The 26,010-nt window shown below is 36.5% G+C and overlaps 1 protein-coding gene across 8 annotated transcripts in view; it reads right to left on the bottom strand.

Annotated features, from left to right (window-relative positions):
- Nucleotides 1-618: 618 nt before the first annotated feature.
- The window catches only part of SPATA22 (spermatogenesis associated 22), a 71,449-nt gene continuing 46,057 nt past the window's right edge, over nt 619-26,010 (bottom strand). For 4 of the 8 annotated variants that reach the window (XM_011947483.1, XM_011947482.1, XM_011947481.1 and 1 more), the window contains exons 2-9: nt 25,196-25,311; nt 23,004-23,132; nt 20,780-20,840; nt 20,556-20,651; nt 9,670-10,012; nt 7,333-7,462; nt 4,080-4,177; nt 619-953 (exon numbers count right to left, since the gene is read on the bottom strand). In XM_011947483.1, the coding sequence (XP_011802873.1) occupies nt 762-953; nt 4,080-4,177; nt 7,333-7,462; nt 9,670-10,012; nt 20,556-20,651; nt 20,780-20,840; nt 23,004-23,132; nt 25,196-25,238 (1,092 nt within the window). In that variant the 5' untranslated portion in view covers nt 25,239-25,311 and the 3' untranslated portion in view covers nt 619-761. The remainder of the gene's footprint in view (nt 954-4,079; nt 4,178-7,332; nt 7,463-9,669; nt 10,013-20,555; nt 20,652-20,779; nt 20,841-23,003; nt 23,133-25,195; nt 25,312-26,010) is intronic. The other 4 variants (XM_011947486.1, XM_011947487.1, XM_011947488.1 and 1 more) reach the window with 4 other exon arrangements.

The raw sequence follows: 26,010 nt of genomic DNA, 5'->3' as shown, positions 1-26,010 counted from the left end.
AGGTAAAATTCTCAAATAAACTACTTACAAATAAGACTTTTTCGAAAGTAAGGTCTGTTAATCAACAGAGCCCAAAACTGTGGGGGTAGGGAGCAAAAGTTCCGTGGGTACGTTAGTTGCTCTAATAATGAGGAAGTCAGCCCTGCTACCACTCCTTGATTTCCAGACTCGTGAATCATGGTTATGGGAGAAACATGATGATACATGGGCTCCTGGTTCAAAGCACACCAACATTTCTGGTACCCCTAATTTTTGTTACTTTGTGAGCTACTTTGTCTCTAGCATTTACAACAATGCCTGGCACAAAGCAGATTTTCATGAAATATTTGAAGTAATTAAATGAATCGCACAGACTAGCAGTTCCAGAACAATGCTTAATAATAGTACTGACAGTGGGCACACTTGTCTTTTTCCTGATAATGCAAATACCTCTAAAATACCTCTAATATTTCCCCCTTAAGCCCAATGCTGGTTTTTGAGCTAACTCAGATGTATTATTATCCCATATTAAATAAGCATCATCTATTCCTGTTATAGTGAGCATTTTTATCTAGGATGGTTGTGGATTTTAGCAAATATATCATTTTAATAAAAACCTTAAAATTACACTGCAAAAACTCCACGTTTAAAAGAATTCAAATACTTTAATTCAACAAGTGAAATACAAGAAAACAGTAGCTATAAAACTATGAAGATGGTAAATTAAGTAATAACAGAAAACTGCTATAATTTATGCTATTTAAACTTCCTTTTATCACTACTTAAGTTTCATTCATCACATTAATACAATACCGCATCTCAACATCTGCAATTCTGACAAATGCCTGGAATGATTTTTGTTCAGAAACAGATGCCGGTCTGACAGAAACACATTTGAAAATGTTCTTTTTCTGGTCATAGTTGCCAACACATCTATGAACTCGGCCTCTAATCAGTCTTGGAAGTTCACGATCCTGTTTTTTAAAAAATAAATATCAAAATATTAGTTATTACTTCATCTGAATTTCAATTTTTTTAATATTTATATTATCAACTAAACGTGTCATCTCAAAATGCTGTAAAAATTCCTTCACATGAGTCAGGGCCCCACTGCTAACAAGACAATGATAGTTATTCACATGGTGCCCTGTAACAGATGAAAGACCCTCAATTGGTAGGGCTTTTACAAGCTAGCAAGTTGTTGCTCATTCAAAAACTGAATGACACATGAAATTACCCACTCTTTTATCAGATTCCCAGGGTTCTACTTTCAGTAGGCAGCAGACTGGGTGATTCAAAACAGCTCATCAGATGACAATTAGGATAGCTGGATGAATGTTTTGTTAAAAATCTCCTCGTAGGCATCAGAGAGATATCAAGACAGTGAGGAATTACAGAGAACCCCCAGCCCTCATCTAGGATAGTATGGGAGTCTCAGATGAAACCTGATTTAGGGGGTACTTTCTCCCTGAGATGTCTGCAAATTACAGAAAGACAGTTCAGAGTCTAAGAAACTGAGCAGAGCTTTCACAGACTTGTATAGTTGGGAAACAAATGGAATCTTAGGCCCCCAAGGAAAAGAGATTCTAGTAACCACTCCCACTCCAACCTGAAGCTTAAGTTGGGACCCAAAAGTTCGATGCCTTTAGAGACAAGTAAATCAGAAAAAGATCAGCTATCTCCAAATCCTCTTAATTATGAATAAAATTAAAGCATTCTGAAATTGCTTTCACTGAATAGTCACAAAAAGCACTAATTATAAGGGGAAAGACTAATGATTGATAAAGGGATTATATGAAAATGAAAAACTTCTGTTTATCAAAAGCCATCATTAAGTGGGAAAAAGCAAACCATGGATATGAGAAAATATTTGCAATGCACATAATGGACAGAAAACTGATTCCCAGAATAGTTTTTAATTCCTAGAATCAGTAAGAAAAAGACAAATAACTCGAGAAGAAAACAGCAAGATGCCTGAACAGACTTTATAAAAAAAGATATCTAAATAGCATATGAAAAGGTATTCAACCTCATTACTCACCAGGGAATTGTAAAGAAATGACATAACACTAAATTGACTCACCAGAACGGTTATAATAAAAAAGATGGACAATACTAAGTGTTGGTAAGAATGCAGAGCAACCACAACTCTCCTACACTGCCTGTGAGTACTTAAATTGACACAATCCTTTGAAAAATTCTTTGGCAATAACTAATGTATTTGAATATACACATGCTCTATGACCCAGCAATTTTACTTCTGGGTACATATCAAACAGAAATACATGCAAATGCATAAGAGACATAGATAAGAATGTTCATAGAAGATTATGCATAACAGCCAAAAATCCAGAAACCCAAATGCCCAACAACAGTGAAACAGAAAACTGTGGTATATTCATGCAACACAATGTTATACAAAGCAATGTAAATGAGTGAGCTACAGCTACACACAACAATATAGATGAATCTTACATTTTGTCAAATGAAGGAAATCACATATTTAAAAAGACATAGTGTGTGGTACTGTTTTGATAAAGTTCAAAAACAGGCAGAATTAATTAATGACATTAAAAGTCAGGTTAGGCCGGGCGCGGTGGCTCAAGCCTGTAATCCCAGCACTTTGGGAGGCCGAGACGGGCGGATCACAAGGTCAGGAGATCGAGACCATCCTGGCTAACACGGTGAAACCCCGTCTCTACTAAAAAATGCAAAAAAACTAGCTGGGCGAGGTGGCGGGCGCCTGTAGTCCCAGCTACTCGGGAGGCTGAGGCAGGAGAATGGCGTAAACCCGGGAGGCGGAGCTTGTAGTGAGCCGAGATCCGGCCACTGCACTCCAGCCTGGGCGACAGAGCGAGACTCCGTCTCAAAAAAAAAAGAAAAAAAAAAAAAAAAGTCAGGTTAATGGTTACTTGCAAGTAGAAGACAAGAGGCAGTGAATGGGAAGAAGCACAAAGGTATTTGGGGGGTGATGGCAATGTTCTATTTCTTAACCTGGGTGGCATTCACTTTGTGATACTTCATCAAACTATACGGTTATGATTTTACACTTTTCTGTACATGACAATAACAAAGTTTTTTAAAAAAATCAGACTAGATAAAAATAATATACATTCAAGATATTATAGGAATTGACAATTTTCTTGATCACCTACTATGTGTCATGCACTGTATATTCATGTTTCATCATTTAATCTCCTTAACCATCTTTCGAAGTAGGAATTTGTCTCCCCATTTTATAGATTTTTTTAAAAATCTGAAGTTCAAGTAATTTAAGCAGCTTACTTAAGTCATAAAACTAGAAAATGTTGGAGTAAATGCTGGAATCCAAGTCTGATTTCAGAATTGAGGACAGTGTCAGAATTAAGGTCAAACTTTACAAAGTTTATGTAGCTCTTATACAGCCTCAATGTGTGTAGGTCTATAGCCTCCTTTGCAATCTCCAGACTTCTTTGTCACCAAGCCTCTTCCTTATATCCCAGCCCACTATGCTTTCCCCCAATTTCAGAACCACTACCCTTACCCCCATCAGTTCCTAACTCTTCACTTTGGTAATTGTAACTACTTTCAGTTCCCTGAACAATGAAGCTCTCTCTTAGCTTCAAGTCTATGCATATGCTGCTCCCTCACCTTAGACTATATCCTTCTTTCTGTCGCCAACACATTTTGGCTTAGTTGATTCTTATTAGTCCTTAAAGATCTAGGGTAAGTTACCACCTTCTTTGAAAATCTTTCCCTGATCTGCCCCTTCCTTCTTACCTACTTCTCTAGCACCCTGCACATACACAGCTCCACCATGCCATTCACCATACCACAGTGTAACATTTCTGTACCATTCTACTTGGGATTACAAACTCTTTGAGAGAAAGAGCCATTTACCATTTACATTCCACTTTATATCCCTCACACCCAGCACAGTACCTGGCACATAGTACGCTCTTCATAGTATACAAATAAACAACTTTCGTATCAGAACTAAAACCAAACGAAGTGTTAAAAGTACTAAATTGTTAACAGAATTCCTAGTTCAACTGAATTATAGACTGCATGTTTATATTCTGTTGACATAGCTTTGCAAAGAATACTTTAAAAATACTCACGATTTCATAAAAGACACAAGGCAGAGTATTTTTCCCATCCCTCATAAGAAAAGTCTTCGAATAATATGGGCCAGGTGTAACAGCTGAATCAAGAACAGCTAAGCAATATTGAAATGGGAGAAAAAACAAATGTTGGTAAACTGCAAATAAAATTTAACAAAGGGAAGCTGATGTTTAAATAACTATCCATATCAACCTCTCATAGTTCTATTTATACAGTAATAAAGAAGACATTTTAAGAAAATATTTCTCAAGCAGTTTTACAGGTAAGAAAACAGAACTTCTGACTCTCTCCAACTTAGGAACAGATTATATGCCAAGCTCATACAATTGATAATAAATGACCATCTGAAACTTTTTCCTTAGAATGTATAGTATAGAGTGGTTAAATCCCCAGAACAGTCTACAACATTACAATAATAAAATGCACATGTGTAGCAAATAAGCATCATAATTTAATGAAAAAAGAAACATTGAATTAGAATCAGGAGTCATGCATTCAAGTCCCAGGTACCTCAACTTACTAATATTTTATGACTTTGAGCAAACTGGGTTTTTATTTTTATTATATACGTTTAAGGTATACAGCATATTTTCATATACATACAACATACTTTTATAAACATATAGTGAAATCATTTCTACAGCGAGCAAGTTAACGTATCCATCACCTTCCATAGTTACCCTTTTTGTGTGTGATAAAGCACCTACAATCTACTCTTAGCAAACTTTTAATATACAATACAATAATATTAACCACAGACCTCCTCTGTGCATTAAGTCTCTAGACTTATTCGTCCTCCATAATTGCAAGTTTGTACCCTATGACCTACATCTCCCTATTCCCTCCTTGAATAAATTGTTTAACCACTTTCAAATCTGTTTCTTCCCCTATAAAATGCAAATTGTAATTCATGTTTATCTCAAGAAACTATTACCAAGTGACAGCATTATCCATTTATTTAATAACCATCTACTGACTGCTGGTAGTGGGCATTTGTTATTTTGAGGCTGGCCTCCATTTCTGCTAAAAAGACCCAGGTTATCCTTTAGGAAAATTCCATTTTTAGCCATATTATTTGGATAGGATTTGTCCCCATCCCCAGATCCAGGAGTGAACTGTGACTGACTTAATCCAATCAGCATATTTTATTGCTCAACTATGTAGTTCAGGATTTCTGCAATGGGCATGTCACCCAGTCAGAAATGGTTATATGGAAAGACTCATTTGTTAGTTTTTAGGAAAGAGCAATGAGAAGAAAAATCTAAGAATATGACAGTGTGGTATAAGAATGTAGAGTCTACAGAAATTTAATAATCAACTTGCTACCATAAGGGGAGAGTCAGAAGCTTCTGGAGAGACTATAGTGTGGAGCCTTAAGATGAAGCCAACACTATGACAGGCCAGAAGGATGCAGAGAAATCACTGTGTCATCTCTTGAGCAGCTAGATCGCGCTTTGCCTAAAGTCAGAAACCCAGCCACCTTTCAGTTGTGTGAATAATTCTCTATTAGTATTTAAAAATCCACTAAAGTTGTTTTTTTTTTTTTTTGCATGGGGGTGGTTGCAACTGAAAGGGACTTCCTATATACTGCGCAGTGTGCTAGACACTAAAGTGCAGTAAAATGAAGTATCTACCTTTGACAAGTTTAGAGTCTAGCCTAGGAGCTCAGGATTATTATAGCACTATGAAAGCTCACCATCACATATAAAAGCATGGACCCCCTTCATTTCTTGACAAGAATGTCTATTGGTGTTTATACCGAGTATTGTGATATTCTTAAAAGGATATTCTGGAGTGAACCTGAACAATTCACCAAAGAAAACCTGGGGAAATGAATGGAATCAGCACGTCCTTTTAATAGGCACAGGTTGTTTTTAATATTTATATTCTGTAAATGAGGTAAGAGCCAAAGGCATCCTTCACACAGGAAAAAGCAATTTAGTGGGAAGTTCAACAGGGTTTAAGATCTTTGAAATAAGATGTTCTACCTCTGACAGTATTCTAGCTCTGACAGAAAACTGACATGAAATAGAATACCATCTGCTATTGCAGTTACATGGCTACTGGTAAGAACTGAACAAAATAAGAGCTAAGTCAAGCTTCAACATAGAGTAGTAACAGCCATGCCAATCAGCTAAGAGATATGCTTCAAGCAACATGAGTAGGACTTCATGAAGAATCCCTGAAGTATATGGCAGTTCCAGAGGCCACAGGCATGGAAACCTCCAAACAGCCAAAAATGAAAACTGAGCAAAACCAGCCCAGCCAACACCTTGATTTTAGCACTGTGATACTGAGTATAGAATGCAGTCAAGCCCCCATGGACTTCTCATCTACAAAACTTGAGTTAAGAAGTGGGTGTGGTTTTTAGCTGCTAAGTTTCCATTACTTTGTTACGCAGCAATTGAAAATGAATACAGTGTGCTTTACTCAAAAAGTCTGAGTCTCTACTGAATCCAACGTCACTTTATATAATAAAGCTTCTTCCTTAATGGTAAGAAGAGAGAAACTGGAATCATTTTTAGGTGAAAGTTAAACATGTGAAATGAGTGCACTGATGGAAATCTACATCTATATATACACACATTTATATTTACATTTATTTCTATATATATATGTGTGTGTGTATATATGTAACAGGACAAAAGGAAAAGGAGGAGGCTGTATCAGGTTCCTATTGCTGCTTACAAATTACCACAAATTTAGTGGTTGGCTTAAAACAACACAAAGCATTATCTTAATAGTTATGGAGGTCAGAAGTCTATAATGAGTCATCAAAGCTGTGTTCCTCTTGGAGGCTCTAGAGTAGAATCTACTTCCTTAACTTTTCCAGCTTCTTGAAGATGCCTGCATTCTTTGCCTCATGGCCCCTCCCTCCATCTTCAAAGTCAGCAAGGTAGCATCTTTCAATGCTTTCCTTGTATAAGGGACCCTTATGATTACATTGAACCCACCCAAATAATACAAGATAATCCTCCCATTTCAAGATCACTAACTTAATTACATCTGCAAGGTCTCTTTTGCCATATAAGGTAGCATTCACAGGTTTTTGTAATTAGAATGTAGACATTTTTAGGGAGCATTATTCTATCTACCACAGGGACTATTATTAAAACTTCAGTTCTTTGAATACACACTTTAGGGAGTAGCAAAAATCAGACTTTTATTTGGAAGAAAAAGGACTAATCAGACATTAAAACCTGTTGTCCAAAGAGTATTACTCAAGTATTTCTGAAGTATTTTACCTACCTAATACTTCAAAAAGTAGTACAGTTTTCTTTGCATGTTCACACCAATACTTCATGCTTTCAATAACTGCAGAAATAATTCTTAAAGAATTAGCTTTTTCCTTAAACTGTAACTGAAACAATGAGGTTTCCTTTTGAAAAAATAAGATACATAGCATTAGAAAAATATTTTTTTCATCATCCTCATTTACCTTCTATGTAAAAATTCTAAGTCCTTACAACGGACAAGTGTGTAAAAAGAACTACTGAAAATTTTAGTATAGTTACTTCCCTTAAATAAGGCCATCATTACTGTATGACCAATGGAGAGAAACCAGGGTGCACTTAGAGACAATTAATCAAGAGGAGAAGTATTTATACAGGTATTCATTCACTCATTCATTCATTGAATATTTTAAAGCATCATACGCCAGATCCTGTGACAAATACAGGTAAGGCCATTTCTTTCCCTAATGCATTCACACTCTAGGGGCCTCTAGGGAAGGAGCCAGACCTATTCATTCATTCATTTGTTTCAAAAGTGTTTACTGGGCACCTACTACATGCCAAACATAGCTATTAAGGAAACATTCATGGACATAACAGTCAAGATACCTGCTCTTGAAGATTTTATAGTCTAGTGGAGGATTTATAAAATAAATAAATATATCATAGAATGTCAGGAAATGTACTTTTTTTTAAGGAAAAAACACCCAAAGTAAACAGAAAGAAAGAGAGATGGGGGTTATTATTTTAAGTGAGTTGTTGAATGAGGACAGTGGGAACAGCAAGTATAAAAGCCCCGAGATGGAAATGTTCTTAGCATTTTTGAAGATCAACTAAGAATACAGTGTGTCAAAATACTAATTTTCAAAGCCAGGGGGACACTTTCCTTTGTGAGGGTGAGGGTTGTGAAGAGCATACGATGGGATTTTTTTTCAAAACACAAGTAGTTTCTTCCCTCTTCCCCTCCTAACCAAGATTCTAACATGCCTCCTGTTGATGATTATGGCCACAGTAAACCACGGTTACTAAGGTGATTATGTCGTATAATTTTGAGTACAAGGAAACATAAGATCGAGGACCACTGTGAAACATGCTTTATTAATCTTATTTCCAACAAAAAATAAAACATGCAAAAACAAATTTTACCCCGACGGCTTACTGAAAAGATTGCTTTTTCAGACATATGGGCAGAACAAAAACTAACAACTGTAAGAAGTTGTTACCATTCTTAGGTTGAAAGGACAAAAGGAGAAAATAAAAGTATCAAGCCCAGGAAAGCTATACTCATGAAGGGGCTACAATCATGCAGTGACACAGCCACTGCTGGTGATGTAACATTTAAGACAGGAGAAAGTGAGAAAACCCAACTTTTCCTCCCACCCTGTGATTGGTACCAGTGACTCCTGCTGGCTGACCTCTAGCAAAAGCCAGGAAGTAAACAATCTCAGGATGATGCACTACGTAGGACAATTCAGCCTTCCAAAACACAGAGAAGGGCAGGTGAAGAATCAAGTGGGCCAAGGGGCCAGGGAGCAGAGATGAGGAATAACCAGCACACATAATATATAAATAATATTTACAAAGAACAATTAGAGCACTGAGCGTAGAGAGGAAGTACAGTTGAGACACAGGTATAGGGAAGAATATAAATCAAAGCACAGAGTGTATGCTATGTTTAGAGAGCTGTGACGAGTCTAAAGTGGCTAAAGCATTGGACAATTAGTGGACTATGAAATATGAGGCTACAAAGGTAAAATAGGGTAAGATCATAAAGCAAAGGTCATAATAAGTTGATCACAAAGAAAACTACGGCCTGCAGTGCAAATCTAACCTGCCATCTGTTTGTGTAAATGTTTGTTGGAGGACAGCCGTGCCCATTCATTTATGTATTGTTTATGGCTGCTTCCAAGTTACAGTGGCAGAGTTGAGTAGTACTGTTGAGTAGCTGTAACAGAGACAGTATGACCCATAAAGCCAAAAATAATATCTGGCCCTTTATAGAAAATGTTTGCTGACCTCTGTTGAAAAATACTTAGAATGACATATGAAGACCCTGGGTAACTTCACAAACAATGGATAAACTGTCATTATCCTTAAAATGAGTGTAAAGTGAAAGTCAGAAGTGAGTAGAAAACTCTAAAGTTTTAAAGGAAAAGGAGCAGCCATTCACACCCCTAAGAAATTATTTTGGAAACTAACATTCATCCACTTCAATGGAACTTAATATTTATGCCAATCAAGTAATGTATTCATGGAATTTATTTCAGGTGCTCTTATCTCTGTAGTTTTCTAAATATTTACCTCATATTTTTTAAAATGTAAACAAGTCATTAATTGATATTTAAACATTTACCTTCAGAGTGTTGTCTTCTGGAATATCATTCAACATTTGTTTCTTATATTGATTTTGTTGAAAATTGGGCTTAAATGTCTGCAATGCACTGTTTTTGTCTAGACCTCTCATTGTGGAGCCAGATATTTTTGATGAATGTGTTTGTCTGAGTAGCTCGGTTTCTTTGTTGCGAGGTAAGTTGGGAGGTTCGGGTATTCCCAATTGTTTTTGTTGTTGAGCTCCCGAACTCATTGGACAAGAATTCTTTCCATCATTTGCCACTAAGTTTGTTCGTTTACATTGAGGCTTAAAATCATTTTTATTCCAAGTTTTCAAGCTGGTATTTTTGTTGTCATCTCTGTAGCTGTAATAGTGCAAAAAAAAAAAAAAAAAGGAAAAAAAAAGCATTTGTTTCTATATGGTTTCTTAATTACAAAAAAAATTAATAATGAAAAATTCATTTATATGGCAATTTATGATTTAGAAAGCACTTTATTACTAACTACTTAGAAATTCCAAATACATCACAACAACCCTACAATGTATTATTACCCTCTTTCCAGATGAGAAGACTGATCCTTAATGAGGAATTAACTTGTCCAAAGTCATACAGGAAATTACAAGTCTAGAACCGAGGAAATACAAGATCTCCCAACTCAGAGTCTAGTACTACAAAGTATATTTTTAAATGATAGCATCCTTCATATGATAGTAGTTGTATCCAAGTGGTAAGATTTTGAAGGCATTTGCATGCTTCTTTATATATTCAATTTTAAAATTTTCTACAAAGTAAAATTTTAAGAAGTTAAACTGTGGCTTAGCAATGATTTTAAATCACAAGGAGAATACATATAAGCAGGATAGATAGCTATTAATATTTGATTTGAAATTTTGTGGTTTTAATGCGTACCTTAAAAGCCCTATAATGAATCTGGTACAGCATTTGCCAGCAACATTAAGTGTGTTATATCAGTTGACCAGAACATTATGCTAGATGCTAATGAGGCCAAAATCAAAAGCATAATTTCTGAGCAGCCCAGTTAGGAGTTCCACAGGAAACAAACTAGCCCAAGTCACAAATCACAAATTCTTTATTTATTTTTCTTTTTGCTCGGAAACAGGGTCTCGTTCTGTCACCCAGGCTGGAGTGTAATGGCGAGAACACAGCTCACTCTAGCATCAGTCTCCCAAGCTCAAGCGATCCTCCCACCTCAGCCTCCTGAGTAGCTGGAACTACAGGTGAGTGCCACTATGCCCAGCTAATTTTTGTTATTTTTTGTAGAGACAGGGTTTCACCATGTTGCCCAAGCCGGCCACAAACTCATGGGCTCAAGTGATCCACCTTCTTGGCCTCCCAAAGTGCTGGGACTAGAGGCATAAGCCACCATTCCCAGCCCACAAATTCTTAATTCTCAGGAATTTTCCTGGAAATACCACAAGCATCACAAGAGGGCAACCAATACAACCCATCCCTTTTTTCGGTAAATAATCCAAAAAGAGGTCTAGGTGCACTACTGACCAGGAACAAATCCAAGTTTTATGAGGCCTGAAGCTTGTATAATTTGGGAAACACTGTTAATTGGGTACAAAGTTAGTATAAAATAATGAGAAAAGCAAGCACAATTACAACTTAAATTATAAACACCACAAACATCACGATACCCAGAAAAAAAATTAGAATTATTAACTGCCTGATACTCCTTTATAGGAATTTTTTCCTACACTGAACACTTCTTCATACGACAATAATTTTGTAACTTTTTTGAACTCAGGCCAGTCTCAAACCCATGGGCACAAGTGATTCTCCTGCCTCAACCTCAAGAGTAGTTGGCACTACAGGTACCATCACATGCAACAATTTTGTAATTTTATTTTCAATAAAGAGAGCAGAAACACAATTTTGTCTTTCCTCTCTCCCATGGTTATAGAAATTACTTTTATTATTCATAGTCTAGAAAAATTTATTTCAGCTTTACAACTCTCTATTGCTAACAGCACATTTGTAGTAATGCCAAAGATCACTGATCACAGATCATCATAACAGATATGATAATAATGAAAAAGTTTGAAATATTGCAAGAAATACCAAAATGTGACATAGAAACATGAAGTGAGCACATGCTGTTGGAAAAATGGCACCAATAGACTTGCTCAATGCAGGGTTACCACAAACCTTCAACTTGTAAAGAATGCAGTATCTGTGAAGTGCAATAAAGCAAAGTGCAATATATGAGGTATACCTATATGAAGAGTGGCTGAGTGGATTAAAGATCCAACTATATGCTGTCTACAATGAACTCAGTTTAGATTCAAAGACACATAAAAGCTGAGAATAAAGGGATGGAAAAAGATATTCCATGCAAATGGCAACAAAAAGAAAACAGGGCTGGCTAAGTTTATGTCAGACAAAATACACCTCAAGTTAAAAGTTGTCTCTAAAAACAAAGAAGGTCATTATATAATGATAAATGAATAAATTCAATAGCAAGATATAAAAATTGTGAATATAAATACATCCAATATCAGAGCACCTAAATATATAAAGCAAATATTGACAAATCTAAAAGGAAAAATTGGCAGCAACATAATAAAAAGAAAGCTCAATACTCCACTTTTAATAATAGATAAATCATCCAGACAGAAAAATCAATAAACAGTGAACTTGAACAACACTATGGATCAAATGGACCCAAAAGACATATACAGAATTTGCCAACTAACAGTAGAAGACTACACATTCTTCTCAAGCACAGATGGAACTTTCTCAAGGGTAACTCACATGTTAGCTCACAAAATCAGACTTAACACATTTAAGAAGATCAAAATCATACCGAGTATCTTTTCTGACCATAATGGTATAAAACTAGAAATCAATAACCTAGAAAATGGAAAATGGAAAAACTAGCCAGGCTTGGTGGCTTACGCCTGTAATCCCAGCACTTTGGGAGGCCAAGGCAGAGAGATCACAAGGCCAAGAGATTGAGACCATCCTGGCTAACACAGTGAAATCCCATCTCTACTAAAAATACAAAAATTAGCTGGGTATGGAGGCATGCACCTGTAGTCCCAGCTACTTGGGAGGCTGAGGCAGGAGAATCACTTGAACCCAGGAGGCGGAGATTGCAGTGAGCCGAGATCATGCCACCGAACTCCAGCCTGGGCGACAGAGCGAGACTCCATCTCAATTTAAAAAGAAAAGAAAATGGAAAAATTCACAAGTACAACAACACACTCTTGAACAACCATTGATCAAAGAGGGAATTAAAAAAGGAAATTTGAAAATTATCTTGAGACAGAAACAAAGCATAACATACCAAAACTTATGGGAAAGCAAAAGCAGTACTAAGGGCAGTTTATAGCAATAAATGTGTGAGTGGAAATACAAGGATCTCAAATAAGCATCCTAATTTCACACTTAAAGGAATTGGAAAAAGAATAACAAACTAAGCCCAAAATAAGCATATAAAGGAAACAATAAGACTATAGTAGAAATAAATAAAATAGAGAATAAAAAAAAAAAAAAGCAAAACTGGGACCGGGCGAGGTGGCTCACACCTGTAATCCCAGCACTTTGGGAGGCTGAGGCAGGGGGATCACAAGGCCAAGAGATTGAGACCATCCTGGCTAACACAGTGAAATCCCATCTCTACTAAAAATATAAAAATTAGCTGGGTATGGTGGCGTGGGCCTGTAGTCTCAGCTACTCAGGAGGCTGAGACAGGAGAATTGCCTGAACCCAGGAGGCGGAGGTTGCAGTGAGCCGAGATCGTGCCACTGCACTCCAGCCTGGCAACAGAGTGAGACTCCATCTCAAAAAGAAAAAAAGAAAGAAAAAGAAAAACTAAGAGCTTATTTTTTTGAAAAGATAAAGTCGACAGCCCCTTACATAGACTTTTTAAAAAAAGAAAAGATTTACATAAATGAAAGAAGAGACACATAATGGATTTCTCAGAAATAAAAAAGATAATAAGGGACTATTATGAACATTATATGACAACAAATTGGGTAACACAGAAGAAATGGATAAATACCTAGAAACAAGCAACTTACCAAGATTGAATCAAGAAGAGGTAGAAAGCCTAAACAGACCAATAATAAGGAGATTAAAGAAGTAATTAAAAACCTCTCAACAAAGAAAAACCCAGGACCAGATGACTTCACAGTGAATTCTATCATTCAAAGAGAAATTAATACCAATCTTCTTAAATTCTTTCATAAAACAAGAGGCAATACTTTCAAATTCATTTTATGAGACTAGCATCGCTCATATCAAAATCAAACAAAGACACTGCTAGAAAACTGCAGGCCAATATCACTAAAGAACATAGATGCAAAAATCCTCAATAAAATACTAGCAAGGCAAATTCAACAGCACATCAAAAAATCACCTATCAAGAACTCTGCTCACTACATGGGTGAGGTGATAGGATCCATACTTCAAACCTTAGCATCACACACTATTCCCATGTAACAAATCCTATGTACCCCTCATATTTAAAGTGAAAGTTGAAATCTTTTTTTAAAAAATTATACACCATGACCAACTGGGATTTATTTCTGGGATGCAAGGTTGCTTTAACATACGCAAAACAATCAATGTTATACACCACAGTAGCAGAATTAAAGATAAAATAGATGCAGAAAAAGCATCTGACAAAGTTCAACATCCATTCAGTTTACTCTAAAAAATATATGTATAGAAGGAACATACTCCAACACAATAAAGGTCATCTGCAAAACTCCCACAGCTAACATCATAATGGGGGAAACTGAAAGGTTTTTTTTAAAGATCCAGTACAAGGCAAGGATGCCCACTCTTACCACCTCTATTCAAACATAGTTACAGGCTGGGCATTCTAAATCTGAAAATCCGAAACTCAAAATGCTCCAAAATTTGAAACTTTTTAAGCAACAACATGATGCTCAATTGAAATGATCATTAAAGCATCTCAGATTTTGAATTTTCAGATTTAGTATACTCAACTGGTAGGTATTCTGCAAATATTCCAAACCCCAAAAAAATCTGAAACATTTCTGATCCCAAATATTTCAGATAAGGAATACTCAACTAGTCTTGAAGTCCTAGCCAATCAATTAGCCAAGAAAAGGAAATAAAAGGAGTGCAAATTGGAAAGGATGAAGTAAATGTCTCTGTTTGCAGATGACATGATCCTGTATGTAGAAAACCCTAAAAATGCCATTAAAAAACTGTTAGAACTAAAAAAATGAATTCAGTAAAGTTGCAGGATACAAAACCAACATACAAAAATCAGGAGCATTTCTTTATACCAACAATAGATATCCCAAAAGGAAACCAAGAGAATGATCCCATTTACAATAACACCAAAAAGAATAAAACACTTAGGAATACATAACCAAGGTGGAAAAACCTCTATACACTAAAAAGTATAAAACACTGATTAAAAAAAAAACAAAAAAAAAAAACTGAAGACAAAATAAATGAAAAATCCTGTGTCATGGAATTGAAGAATTGATACCGTTAAATGTCCAAACTACCCAAAGTGATCTACAAACTCAATACAATCCCTATCAAAATTTCAACGATATTTTTCACAGAAATAGAAAAAACAATCCTAAAATTCATATGGACCCACAAAAGACTCTGAATAGCCAAAACAATCTTGAGAAAGAACAAAGCTGCATCCATCACACTTTCTGATTTCAAGTTATACCGAAAAGCTATAGTAATCAAAACAGTGTGGTACTGGTATTAAAGCAGGCACACAGACCAACAGAACAGAGAGTCCAGAAATAAACCCATACATTTTACATTTAATTGATTTTCAACAAAAGTGAGAAGAACACACAATAGGATAAAAGTCTCTGCCATAAATAGTATTGGAAAAACTGGATATCCAGATGCAAAAGAATGGAACTGAACCCTTACCTTACACCATATACAAAAATCAACTCAACATGGATTAAAGACTTAAACCAAGTAGGAACTGAAACCATAAAACTCTTAGAAAAAAATGCAGGGAACAAACTCCTTGACATTGGTCTTGCAAATGACTTCTTTTAATATGACACCAAAAGCACAGCCAACAAAAGCAAAAATAAATATTTGAGAACTACATCAAACTAAAAAGCTTCTGCACAGTAAAAGAAATAATCAACAGAGTGAAAGAGCAATCTATAGCATGGGAGGAAATGTTGGCAAACTATATAACTGATAAGTAGTTAACATCCAAAATATTTAAGGAATTCACAGAACTCAGTAACAAAAAACAACACAATTTAAAGATGGGCAAAGAACCTAAATAGACATTTTTCTAAAGAAGACACACAGATGACCAATAGGTACATAAAAAGGTGCTCAACATCACTAATCATCAGGAAAATGCAAATCAAAACTACAATGATATATTATCAATTCACACTTGTTAGGATAGCTGTCATCAAAAATTCAAAAGATAACAAGTGTTGGCGAGGGTGCAGATAAAAGGCAATCCTTGTACATTCTTGGTGGAAATGTAACTTGGTAGAGCCCTTATGAAAAACAGTATGGAAGTTCCTCAAAAAAATTAAAAACAGAACTACTATATAATCTAACAATCCCACTTCTGGAGACATATCCAAAGGAAATTAGTATCTCAAAGAGATATCTCCATTTCCAGATTCATTGCAGTATTATTCACAGTAGCCAAAAGGGCCAGGCACGGTGGCTCACACCTGTAATCCCAGCACTCTGGGAGGCTGAGGCAGGTGGATCACATGAGGTGAGGAGTTCGAGACCAGCCTGGCCAACATGGTGAAACCCCGTCTCTACTAAAATACAAAATTGGCCAGGCATAGTGGCACATGCCTATAATCCCAGCTACTCGAGAGGCTGAGGCAGAAGAATCACTTGATTCCAGGAGGCGGAGGTTTCAGTGAGCCGAGATCACACCATTGCACTCACATTGTTTTGTTGCCATTGCCTGGGCAACAAGAGCGAAACTTTGCCCAAAAAAAAAAAAAAAAAAAAACTTCCAAGATATGTAAACAATGTAAGTGACAGATAAATGTACTAAAAAATGTATCATTAAGAGATAACAGAATACTATTCAGACATTAAAAAGAAGTAAATCCTGCCATTTGTGACGACATGGATGAACCTAGAGGATGTTATGCTAAGTGAAATAAGTCAGACACAGAAAGAAAAACACTATATGTGCTTACTTATATGTGGGATCTTTACAAATCAAACTCATAGAAGCACAGAGTAGAATAGTGGTTACCAGGGGTGAAGAGGCGGGAGAAATAAGGTGGTATCAGTCAAAGGGTACAAAGTTTCAGTTCAAGAGACCTAATGTAGAGCACAAGCACTACAGTTAATAATACTGTGTTATACAGATGAAAATCGCTTAGAAGGTAGATCTTAAGTGTTCTCACTTTAAGAAAAAAATGGTAATTATGTGAAGAGATGGATATATTAATTAGCCTGACTGAAATCAGGTCACTATGTATATGCACATTAAAATATCAGGTTGTACACCTTAAATATATATAATTTTAATTAAAAAAAAAAACAAAACACTTTTTTTGAAACAGGTTCTCACTTTGTCACCCAGGCTGGAGTGCAGTGGCAGGATCTCAGCTCACTGCAACCTCTGCCTCCCAGGTTCCAGTGATTCTCCTGCCTCAGCCTCCCAAGTAGCTGGGATTACAGGCATATGCCACCACACCTGGCTAATTTTTGCACCTTTTTGGTAGAGACGGGGTTTCACCACGTTGGCCAGGCTGGTCTCAAACTCCCGACCTCAAGTGATCCATTCGCCTCTGACTCCCAAATTGCTGGGATTACAGGTGTGAGCCACCGCATCCGGACCTACTTAAAAAATTTTTAAGATAACAATAGAAACACAATATTCAACTGCAGTCAGAACTGTAACAGGGACGAGATTGTCAAGAGAGTGTTCCAGATGCAAACAGAGTCCAAAAGAAAATATTCCTCACATCTTTGGCCATCCTGAGCAAGTTGAAGGAGACCTAAAAGTTTAAAAATTTAGTTATATAGATATTGGGGGCCTGCCACCTCCTTTTATGAATTACTGACTTAAGTTATATACTATTTTAGATTATTAAACTTTTACAATAGATCTGTGTAACAAGAATGGTTGAAAGACATGATGTGTAATAAGAAAACAATTCTGGGTGTATCAGAGCAATAGGCATTCTAAGTATTCCACACACAAGCACGTTAGATAAATTCATATATTTGTAAAATCCTTAATCAAGGGTTTTCATGGTAGTGGTAGACAAGACAGCACAAAGTTACATAAATACATCAGAACTGTATGTTTTATGCACAATATATATTGAGTACTGAAGGAATCTCAGATATCATCTAGTTCAACTTTTTTCCCATGGATAAAGACATGAGACTCAAAAAAGGTGAAATGGTTTGGTTTTTTCTGTTCAAAAATAAATTAATGGTTAACTCTGGATCAGTGCAACTATGAATAATTTTCTTTTTCCTTTTTTCTAGAATTATTCTATTATTTTCATAATGAGAATAGTTAAGTTATTTCAGAAAAAAAAATCCTTATCTTCTGTTAAAATTTATGCATTTACCTGAACCTGTTTGCCAGGTTGTGTTCAGTTCTCAGTTTCTAAAGCCTTCATCTCACCGAGCACAATAGTGTATGCCTGTAATCCCAGTACTTTGGGAGGCTGAGGTGAGGGAATCACTTGAGCCCAGGAGTTCAAGACCAGCCTAGGCAACATAGCAAGACCTCGTCTCTACTAAAAATTTAAAAATTAGCCAGGCATGGTGGTGCAAACCTATAGTCAGTCCCAGCTACTCAGGAGGCTGAGGTGGGAGGATTGTTTAAGCTCAGGAGTTCAAGGTTGCAATAAGCTATGATCATGCCATTGCACTCCAGCCTGGGCAACATGGCAAGATCCAGTCTCAGAAAAAAAGATTAAAAATGTTAAAAGTCCTCATATCACCTCAACCCCTCAACTGAGATGTCTTAACTACTAAGTAAGTACCAGCTCAATGTCTCCTCAGAGTCTAAAGCCTATTGTAGGAACTTTGGCAAAGAAACTTATCCTTACTAATCTTACTAATTGTTCATATCCTAATTCTGGTGAATGAAATATATATTGATAATGTGTCTAATAACACAGTATCTATAAGAACAGGAGTGTACTTTGTTCTTGAAAACTCCATGTCCCAAGAAAGTCTAGACTAGGCTGCCAGAAACAACAAAGGATGGCCAGTTAAACCTGAATTTCAAATAAGTAACACATTTTTGGTATAAGTATGTCCCAAATATTGGCTGTGACACATACTAAAAAATTCCTGATTACCTGAAATTCAGATTTAACTGGGCATCCTTTATTTTTATTTGCTAAATCTGGCAACTCTACCTGGACTCTAAACCTGAGGATTACACCTTTAACTGGTTCAAAAAATCTTCAGCAGATTACCAACTGCCTGCATGGATTTTTAAATGTTCTCTACTCCTGGATTTCCTGTTGTATCCCAACAGTCTGACAGATCATGTATTAATTCAAATCGTAATATCCAATACTGGCTGCCTGTCCAGATTACAATCTGTTACCTAATTCTCTGTCTAATGCTTGTCAGAATGGATTTTCTTCTAGCACCTGCAGTTGGAATAACGTCTCTAAGAACCATCGCAAACCACTCAACAGGCCTAGTTTTAAGGCCTTGTTATGAAGAAACCAATGGACTGGTCCTGGGGAAACTAGCATGAATAATAAAATCAAAACTAATTTTTAAATAAAGACTTATTTCAATGTATTTATTAACAACTATATAAAAGGCTTCCCCTTTTAAAAAAAATACGATATCTTTATATGATAAAAATGAGAATAGTATTAACTTCAAAAGGTTGTTGTAAGGATTATTGAAATAACATATCAAAGCCCTTAACAGTGACTGATTTGGTGTTGTTTTCCCAGCACTTTATTTCCAAAATTATTTCCTTCAATATTGCCATTTATCCAAGGCTACTAAAATACAAACAAGAAAAATCCATGTTCTTTTTCTATCAATTTTTTCATACTATTTAAACATTAAACTTTGGTCCTTATGGCAAGAACCCTCACCAACTTTGTGACTATCTTCTTCATTTCTTGAGCCCCTACTATTGCAGATGCATAGGCATCTCAGCCTCCATTTTTCCTTCTCCTTCCATTCTGTTTACCTTGAAGCTGTCTTACAGGATAAGACTGAGCACTCTAATTGGTTCTCAATTCCTAAATATAACCAATACTAAGATATGATTCCTGTCTATCTATTGTCAATTAAATCATTAATAACCCATAAGCAAAATAATAAATTTATAGCAATGAATATTATCAGAAATTTCATTATCACATTAAGAATCTTTTGAAGCGGCTGGGCGCGGTGGCTCAAGCCTGTAATCCCAGCACTTTGGGAGGCCGAGACGGGCGGATCACGAGGTCAGGAGATCGAGACCATCCTGGCTAACACGGTGAAACCCCGTCTCTACTAAAAAAATACAAAAATCTAGCCGGGTGAGGTGGCGGGCGCCTGTAGTCCCAGCTACTCGGGAGGCTGAGGCAGGAGAATGGTGTAAACCCGGGAGGCGGAGCTTGCAGTGAGCTGAGATCCGGCCACTGCACTCCAGCTCTGGCAACAGAGCGAGACTCCGTCTCAAAAAAAAAAAAAAAAAAAATTTTGAAGCATAATCACTGTGAAATTTTCATATTTTTTAAGTTTTACTTGCATGTTCTCTTAGTTCTTTCATAAAACATAATTAATACTGCCATAGTTATTATTTATAGAAATTTCCTAAATGTAATTCTGTCTGAGAAACAAAGAAGAAGTGAAGGAGGAGGGAAGGATGAAGACGACGACAGGAAAATGAGAAGGAATAGAAGAAGAAGGAAATTTTAAGTAGACTCACCTCCAACCACCCTGGCTTCTTTCAGTATTTGATTGAATAGAGTTAAAGACAGAATCTTGACTTCTCAGAGGACGAGAAACTGAATGTGGTATTTGCCTTTCAAGGGAATATGTCTTGTTAAATATTAATAGTTTGCTTTCAAATTGAGAAATCAAGATATACATAGAAGAATAACATCAGTCAGTAACAGACACACATCCATTGGTTTATATTTCTCCACATACCCAGTGTCCACTGTTTTCATTACAGGAGCCAACTCTGCATTCATAGCTTCCCAGGCCCAATCTCAAAAGATATAAGTAACATAGATAAAAGTAAGATAGGTAGTATTTTTCAAAATGACAACTTCATACTTTTTAATTTTGGGGATTTAAAAACTTGAAGAAGAAAACAACTTGAATATATGGACTTCTTCGATAACACTTTGTTGGAAAACCTGTCACAGCCTGCTTTATTAATTTTTATAGATGTCTTTCTTATTCATTGTATTTTAAGCAAAGATAATTTAATCTGTACCTTTTCTATAATCAGTTCTAGTATAGTATCTTTAACTTTGTAACATGAATTTCATCTAATCCAATGTTTATTGAACTTTTTAAATACCGCCCACAGAAAGAAATACATCGTAACTCAGAACATGTTTATGCATGGCATATGTGTGAGATACAGATAAACAGAGAGATAGAGAAAGGAGGAAAAAGAATATAAAACTTCACCATCAAATCTTATCCTTAATATGTGTGATACACTCTGACACAGTCATGTGTCACTTAATGACAGGGATACATTCTAAGAAATGCCTTGTGAGGTGATTTTGTTGTGCAAACATCATAGAGTGTACTTACACAAAGCTGGAGAGTACAGCTTGCTACACACCTAGGCTACATGTTACAGCCTATTGCTCCTAGGCTACAAACTTGTGCAACATGTTACTGTACTCAATGCCACAGGCAATTGTAACATAATAGTATTTGTGTATCTAAACATAGAAAAGGTACAGTAAAAATAGAAAAGATAAAAACCAATACATCTAAGAGGGCACTTACCATAAATGGAGCTTGAAAGTTGCTCTGGGTGAGTTAGTGATTAAGTGGTGAGTGAATATGAAGGCCTAAGACATTACTGTACACTACTATAGACTAAACAAACCATACATTTAGGCTACTATATATATATTAAATTGTAGCCTACCGTAGCCGATTTTATAAATTATATTTATAAAAAAATAAACTGTGCTATGGCATTATGACAGCTACTATGTTATGTCACTAGGAAACAGAAATGTTTCAGCTCCATTATATTTGTAGGGCCACCACCATCACACAGGTGGTGTGACTGACCAAAACATTGTTATGCAGTGCATGGCTGTTATTTTCTATTCTACTCTATTTTATTCTCTTCTTTCTTTTTTCAAAGATCGATTATATCCCAGACCGACTAATGAATCAAGACAAAAATTTTTAAAAAAACACTGATGAGGCCCTATCTCTTACACAATACAGGAAAATTACTATTTCTGACAAATGGTAACCCTGGTCAGAGCTTGAAGTACTTCAGGAGGACAAATATTTGCTTATGGAATAGCTCAGTTTTTCAAGGTCAACATTCATGCTACTTATAAAAATACTATAAATTATGGAATTTTTTTTTTTTTTTTGAGGGGGGGTCTCGCTGTGTCACCCGGGCTGGAGTGCAGTGGCCGGATCTCAGCTCACTGCAAGCTCCGCCTCCCGGGTTTACGCCATTCTCCTGCCTCAGCCTCCTGAGTAGCTGGGACTACAGGCGCCCGCCACCTCGCCCGGCTAGTTTTTGTATTTTTAGTAGAGACGGGGTTTCACCGTGTTAGCCAGGATGGTCTCGAACTCCTGACCTCGTGATCCGCCCGTCTCGGCCTCCCAAAGTGCTGGGATTACAGGCTTGAGCCACCGCGCCCGGCCTGAGTATTTTTTAAATGGTGGAGTATGACCAGATAAATGCCTAGTTGTGCATATCCATGTCAATTTATCATTTTTATACACAAAAATTGGAAACATATGAACTTCATACCTAAAATTCTTCAAATATATCTTTTACTTATTTTGTTTTCTTTAAACAAAATACTTACAGATTTAGAAGTATATTAAAGTCTATGGGAGTACACTGGATGAAATTAACAATACAAGTATTGCCATGTAAGAGATATTTTTAAATTCTAGCTGTATAAGATCCTATTAATGATTTTTAAAATGTGCCCCCAAAATGTAAATGTATATAACCAGCATGTACCACGTATATTTCAGAATGTCTGCCTGCCCATTCCTTTTGCAGAGGAAAGTAAAAAGTCAACAACAACCATTAAGACCTCCCAGCACCCACCAAACCTCAGCTAACTGGTTCAGGGATAAATTACAATTTTCTATAATCCTAGTTTGTATTTCCTGAAAATTTTTACCTTATTAATTTTCTTACCTGTAGGTAGAGGAGGAAAATCATAATTGTCAGAAGGGGTACTGATACCTGGATCGTCTTTAAGTGGATTAGAAGTTAATGGCTGTCTGTTCCTCTTTTTCTGATTGAACAATGGAACAGGCAAACAGCCTAAATTCAATGTACCAATAAATTAGTACATAATAGACAAATAAGCAGATCTAGTTGTAAAATAATTACTAGTGTATAATAATACACACTTTAAATATATCTACTTCTATATGCTAATATACTTATAGATTTCTATAACCTTGGATTGACTTTTCCATTCTTTTTAAGATCCTGAATAGCCTAATTTGTTTCTTCAAAAACCTTTTCTTATTCTACCCTAACAGTTTTAATTCCTCTCGTATGGACGTAATTCCCATCTCCTCCCTCATCCCCCCGTCTTTCCAAATCCACTTTTTTTTTCTTTCCTTATCCCCCTCCTGTGCTTGCCTGTTACTGTATCAACTGCGGGGGACCTTTGCAGTACAACAGAGGTGAGGAAGAACCAAACTCTGAACCGTGCTTTGGACAATAGCAGCACGCCCTTTTGGGCCTTGGTTCTCAAAGTTTCACTGGACTAAGATTTATTTGGAATTCTGCTTAATGTGTACGTTCCTAGACTCCACTCTCATAGACTTTATTTCAATAGATTGAGCCTGGAACTCAAAACTCTGCAACTTTAACAAGCACCCCAGGTGTCTGTAATTATATATTTTGTGGATCATTTTGAGAATGCCTTAGAGAGTAAGAATATCCAGTCCAAATGAGAATAAATACTACTACCAATTCCTCCAGATGGTGGATCTAGGATCTCAATTCAGGCCAAAAGTCACAAAATATAAACTTTAAAACTTAGGGAACTCGAAGGGAAAAGAAGTTCAAATAGTTTGTGCATTACTATAGAGCAAGTCAGTGGAAGAATCCAGATAGGACCCAAGATTCCTAAATATCAGTTCAGATCTCTTGCCACTGTACCATTCTCTAACTGGTCATCATTAATTGTTCTACAGGCAAACATAGACTCTGTGAAAACTCTCTGATTCAAGGCTGGGAGAATTATGTGGGCTCTGGAATCAGACCACCTGGGTCTGAATTATGACTTCGAAGTAGGTTTGAATTACAACTTCAGAGTATGATCTTGAGCAATTTCCCTAAACTCTTTTTGTTTTTTTTTGTTTGTTTGTTTGGTTTTTTTTTTTTGAGATGGAGTCTCGCTCTGTCGCCCAGGCTGGAGTGCAGTGGCCGGATCTCAGCTCACTGCAAGCTCCGCCTCCCGGGTTTACGCCATTCTCCTGCCTCAGCCTCCCGAGTAGCTGGGACTACAGGCGCCCGCCACATCGCCCGGCTAGTTTTTCATATTTTTTAGTAGAGACGGGGTTTTGCCGTGTTAGCCAGGATGGTCTCGATCTCCTGACTTCGTGATCCGCCCCTCTCGGCCTCCCAAAGTGCTGGGATTACAGGCTTGAGCCACCGCGCCCGGCCAAAACTCTTTGTGCCAATAGGACATACACTGATAGCATAATGATTAAGAGCAGGGACTAAGGGCCAGATTCCTAGGTTCAAATTCTGATTTTGCTACTTCATGGATTACTTATTTAACCTCTTTTAGCCTTGGTTTTCTCATCTGAAGAACAGAAATGATTGTAATAACCTATCTCAGAGTATTGGTGTAAAGATTAAATAAATTAATATATATAATCAATGTCCTGAATACAGTTAATCCACCATAAATAATAGTTACTATTATCTTCATTATGCATCATCATTCCCCTGGTTCTCATCATCCTTGCCCTCTGTCTTTATACTAATAAATTGGGAAAGCAAAAATGATAGAAGCTATTAGAAAGACAAAAGTGCTTCTGGAAATATTTTTTAACAAGTCACAAATACAAACAAAAACAGATCTATTTCTTTGTTTTCAGTTGTAAAGCATAGAATAACTCAAGCACATTGAATTTGTAGAAAGAACATCAAATAAATCTAAGAAAGTTTGATCTTACTCTCACCTCTACCACTAAATGTTTTGTCTTGAGTAAGTTATTTTACTTCCTTGGACCTAAAAAGAGGCTAGATTAACTGTTCAATCTATTTTAAATTTATTTCCAATGTTATATCTATAAACTATACAAGCTTTATATGCTATATAGAAAATATAGAAAATTTAAAAATAAAAAGTTGTTCAATACCTGCTGTACTTCGAGCTGAATTTTCATTTAGGCTTCGCTTCATTTCCTTCAATATCAAAATCTATAATTTTTTCTTCAGTATTCCAAATTTATAATATGACATTGTCCCACCAGACCTACAAAGAAAGAAACTTATAACTCACATTGTCTCAACTACAAAACCAAATCCTCAGCCCAGTGATTAATGAAATTATGGTTTTAAACTACTTTCAAACCTGATCATGTAAACACTTTAGGGAATCCTTTGCTTTCTAAGAGTTTACAACATAATCCACTTTTCCAACTCTGTTCCAATTAAGTTATGACTAGGGCAAATGTAACCTTGTTCCTAAACATATGTGCAGTTTTTCACACAGTATATGTAATTTGTTTCAGAATCCAGCACCCACAAAGAGAATTCTGAACCAGATCTATAAAGAAGAAAACGGACCACAGCGTTGACAAACATACATGCTTCCAACGCCAGGGAGGAAACACAGTATTTAGCCACTGGGAACTTCCTCCATGCCCCACTTTAAGGCATTGTGCAGGTCATCTGCCTTTGCATCAGTTTGAAACTCCTGGATTACATAATACCAAAGACTAAGTCTTCCTGAGGTCAGGAGTTGAAGACCAGCCTGGCCAACATGCAGAAAGCCCATCTCTACTAAAAATACAAAATTAGCCGGGAGTGGTGGCAGGTGCCTGTAATCCCAGCTACTCGGGAGGCTGAGGCAGGAGAATCGCTTGAGCCCTAGAGGCCGAAGTTGCAGTGAGCCAAGATTGTGCCACTGCACTCCAGCCTGGGCAACAAGAGCCAGACTCCATTTCAAAAA

This window comes from Colobus angolensis, unplaced genomic scaffold, assembly GCF_000951035.1.
Source record: "Colobus angolensis palliatus isolate OR3802 unplaced genomic scaffold, Cang.pa_1.0 Scaffold267, whole genome shotgun sequence".
Classification (NCBI taxonomy): Eukaryota; Metazoa; Chordata; class Mammalia; order Primates; family Cercopithecidae; genus Colobus; species Colobus angolensis.
The sequence above is the reverse complement of the archived record's forward strand: the minus strand, read 5'-3'. Positions and strand labels throughout refer to the sequence as shown.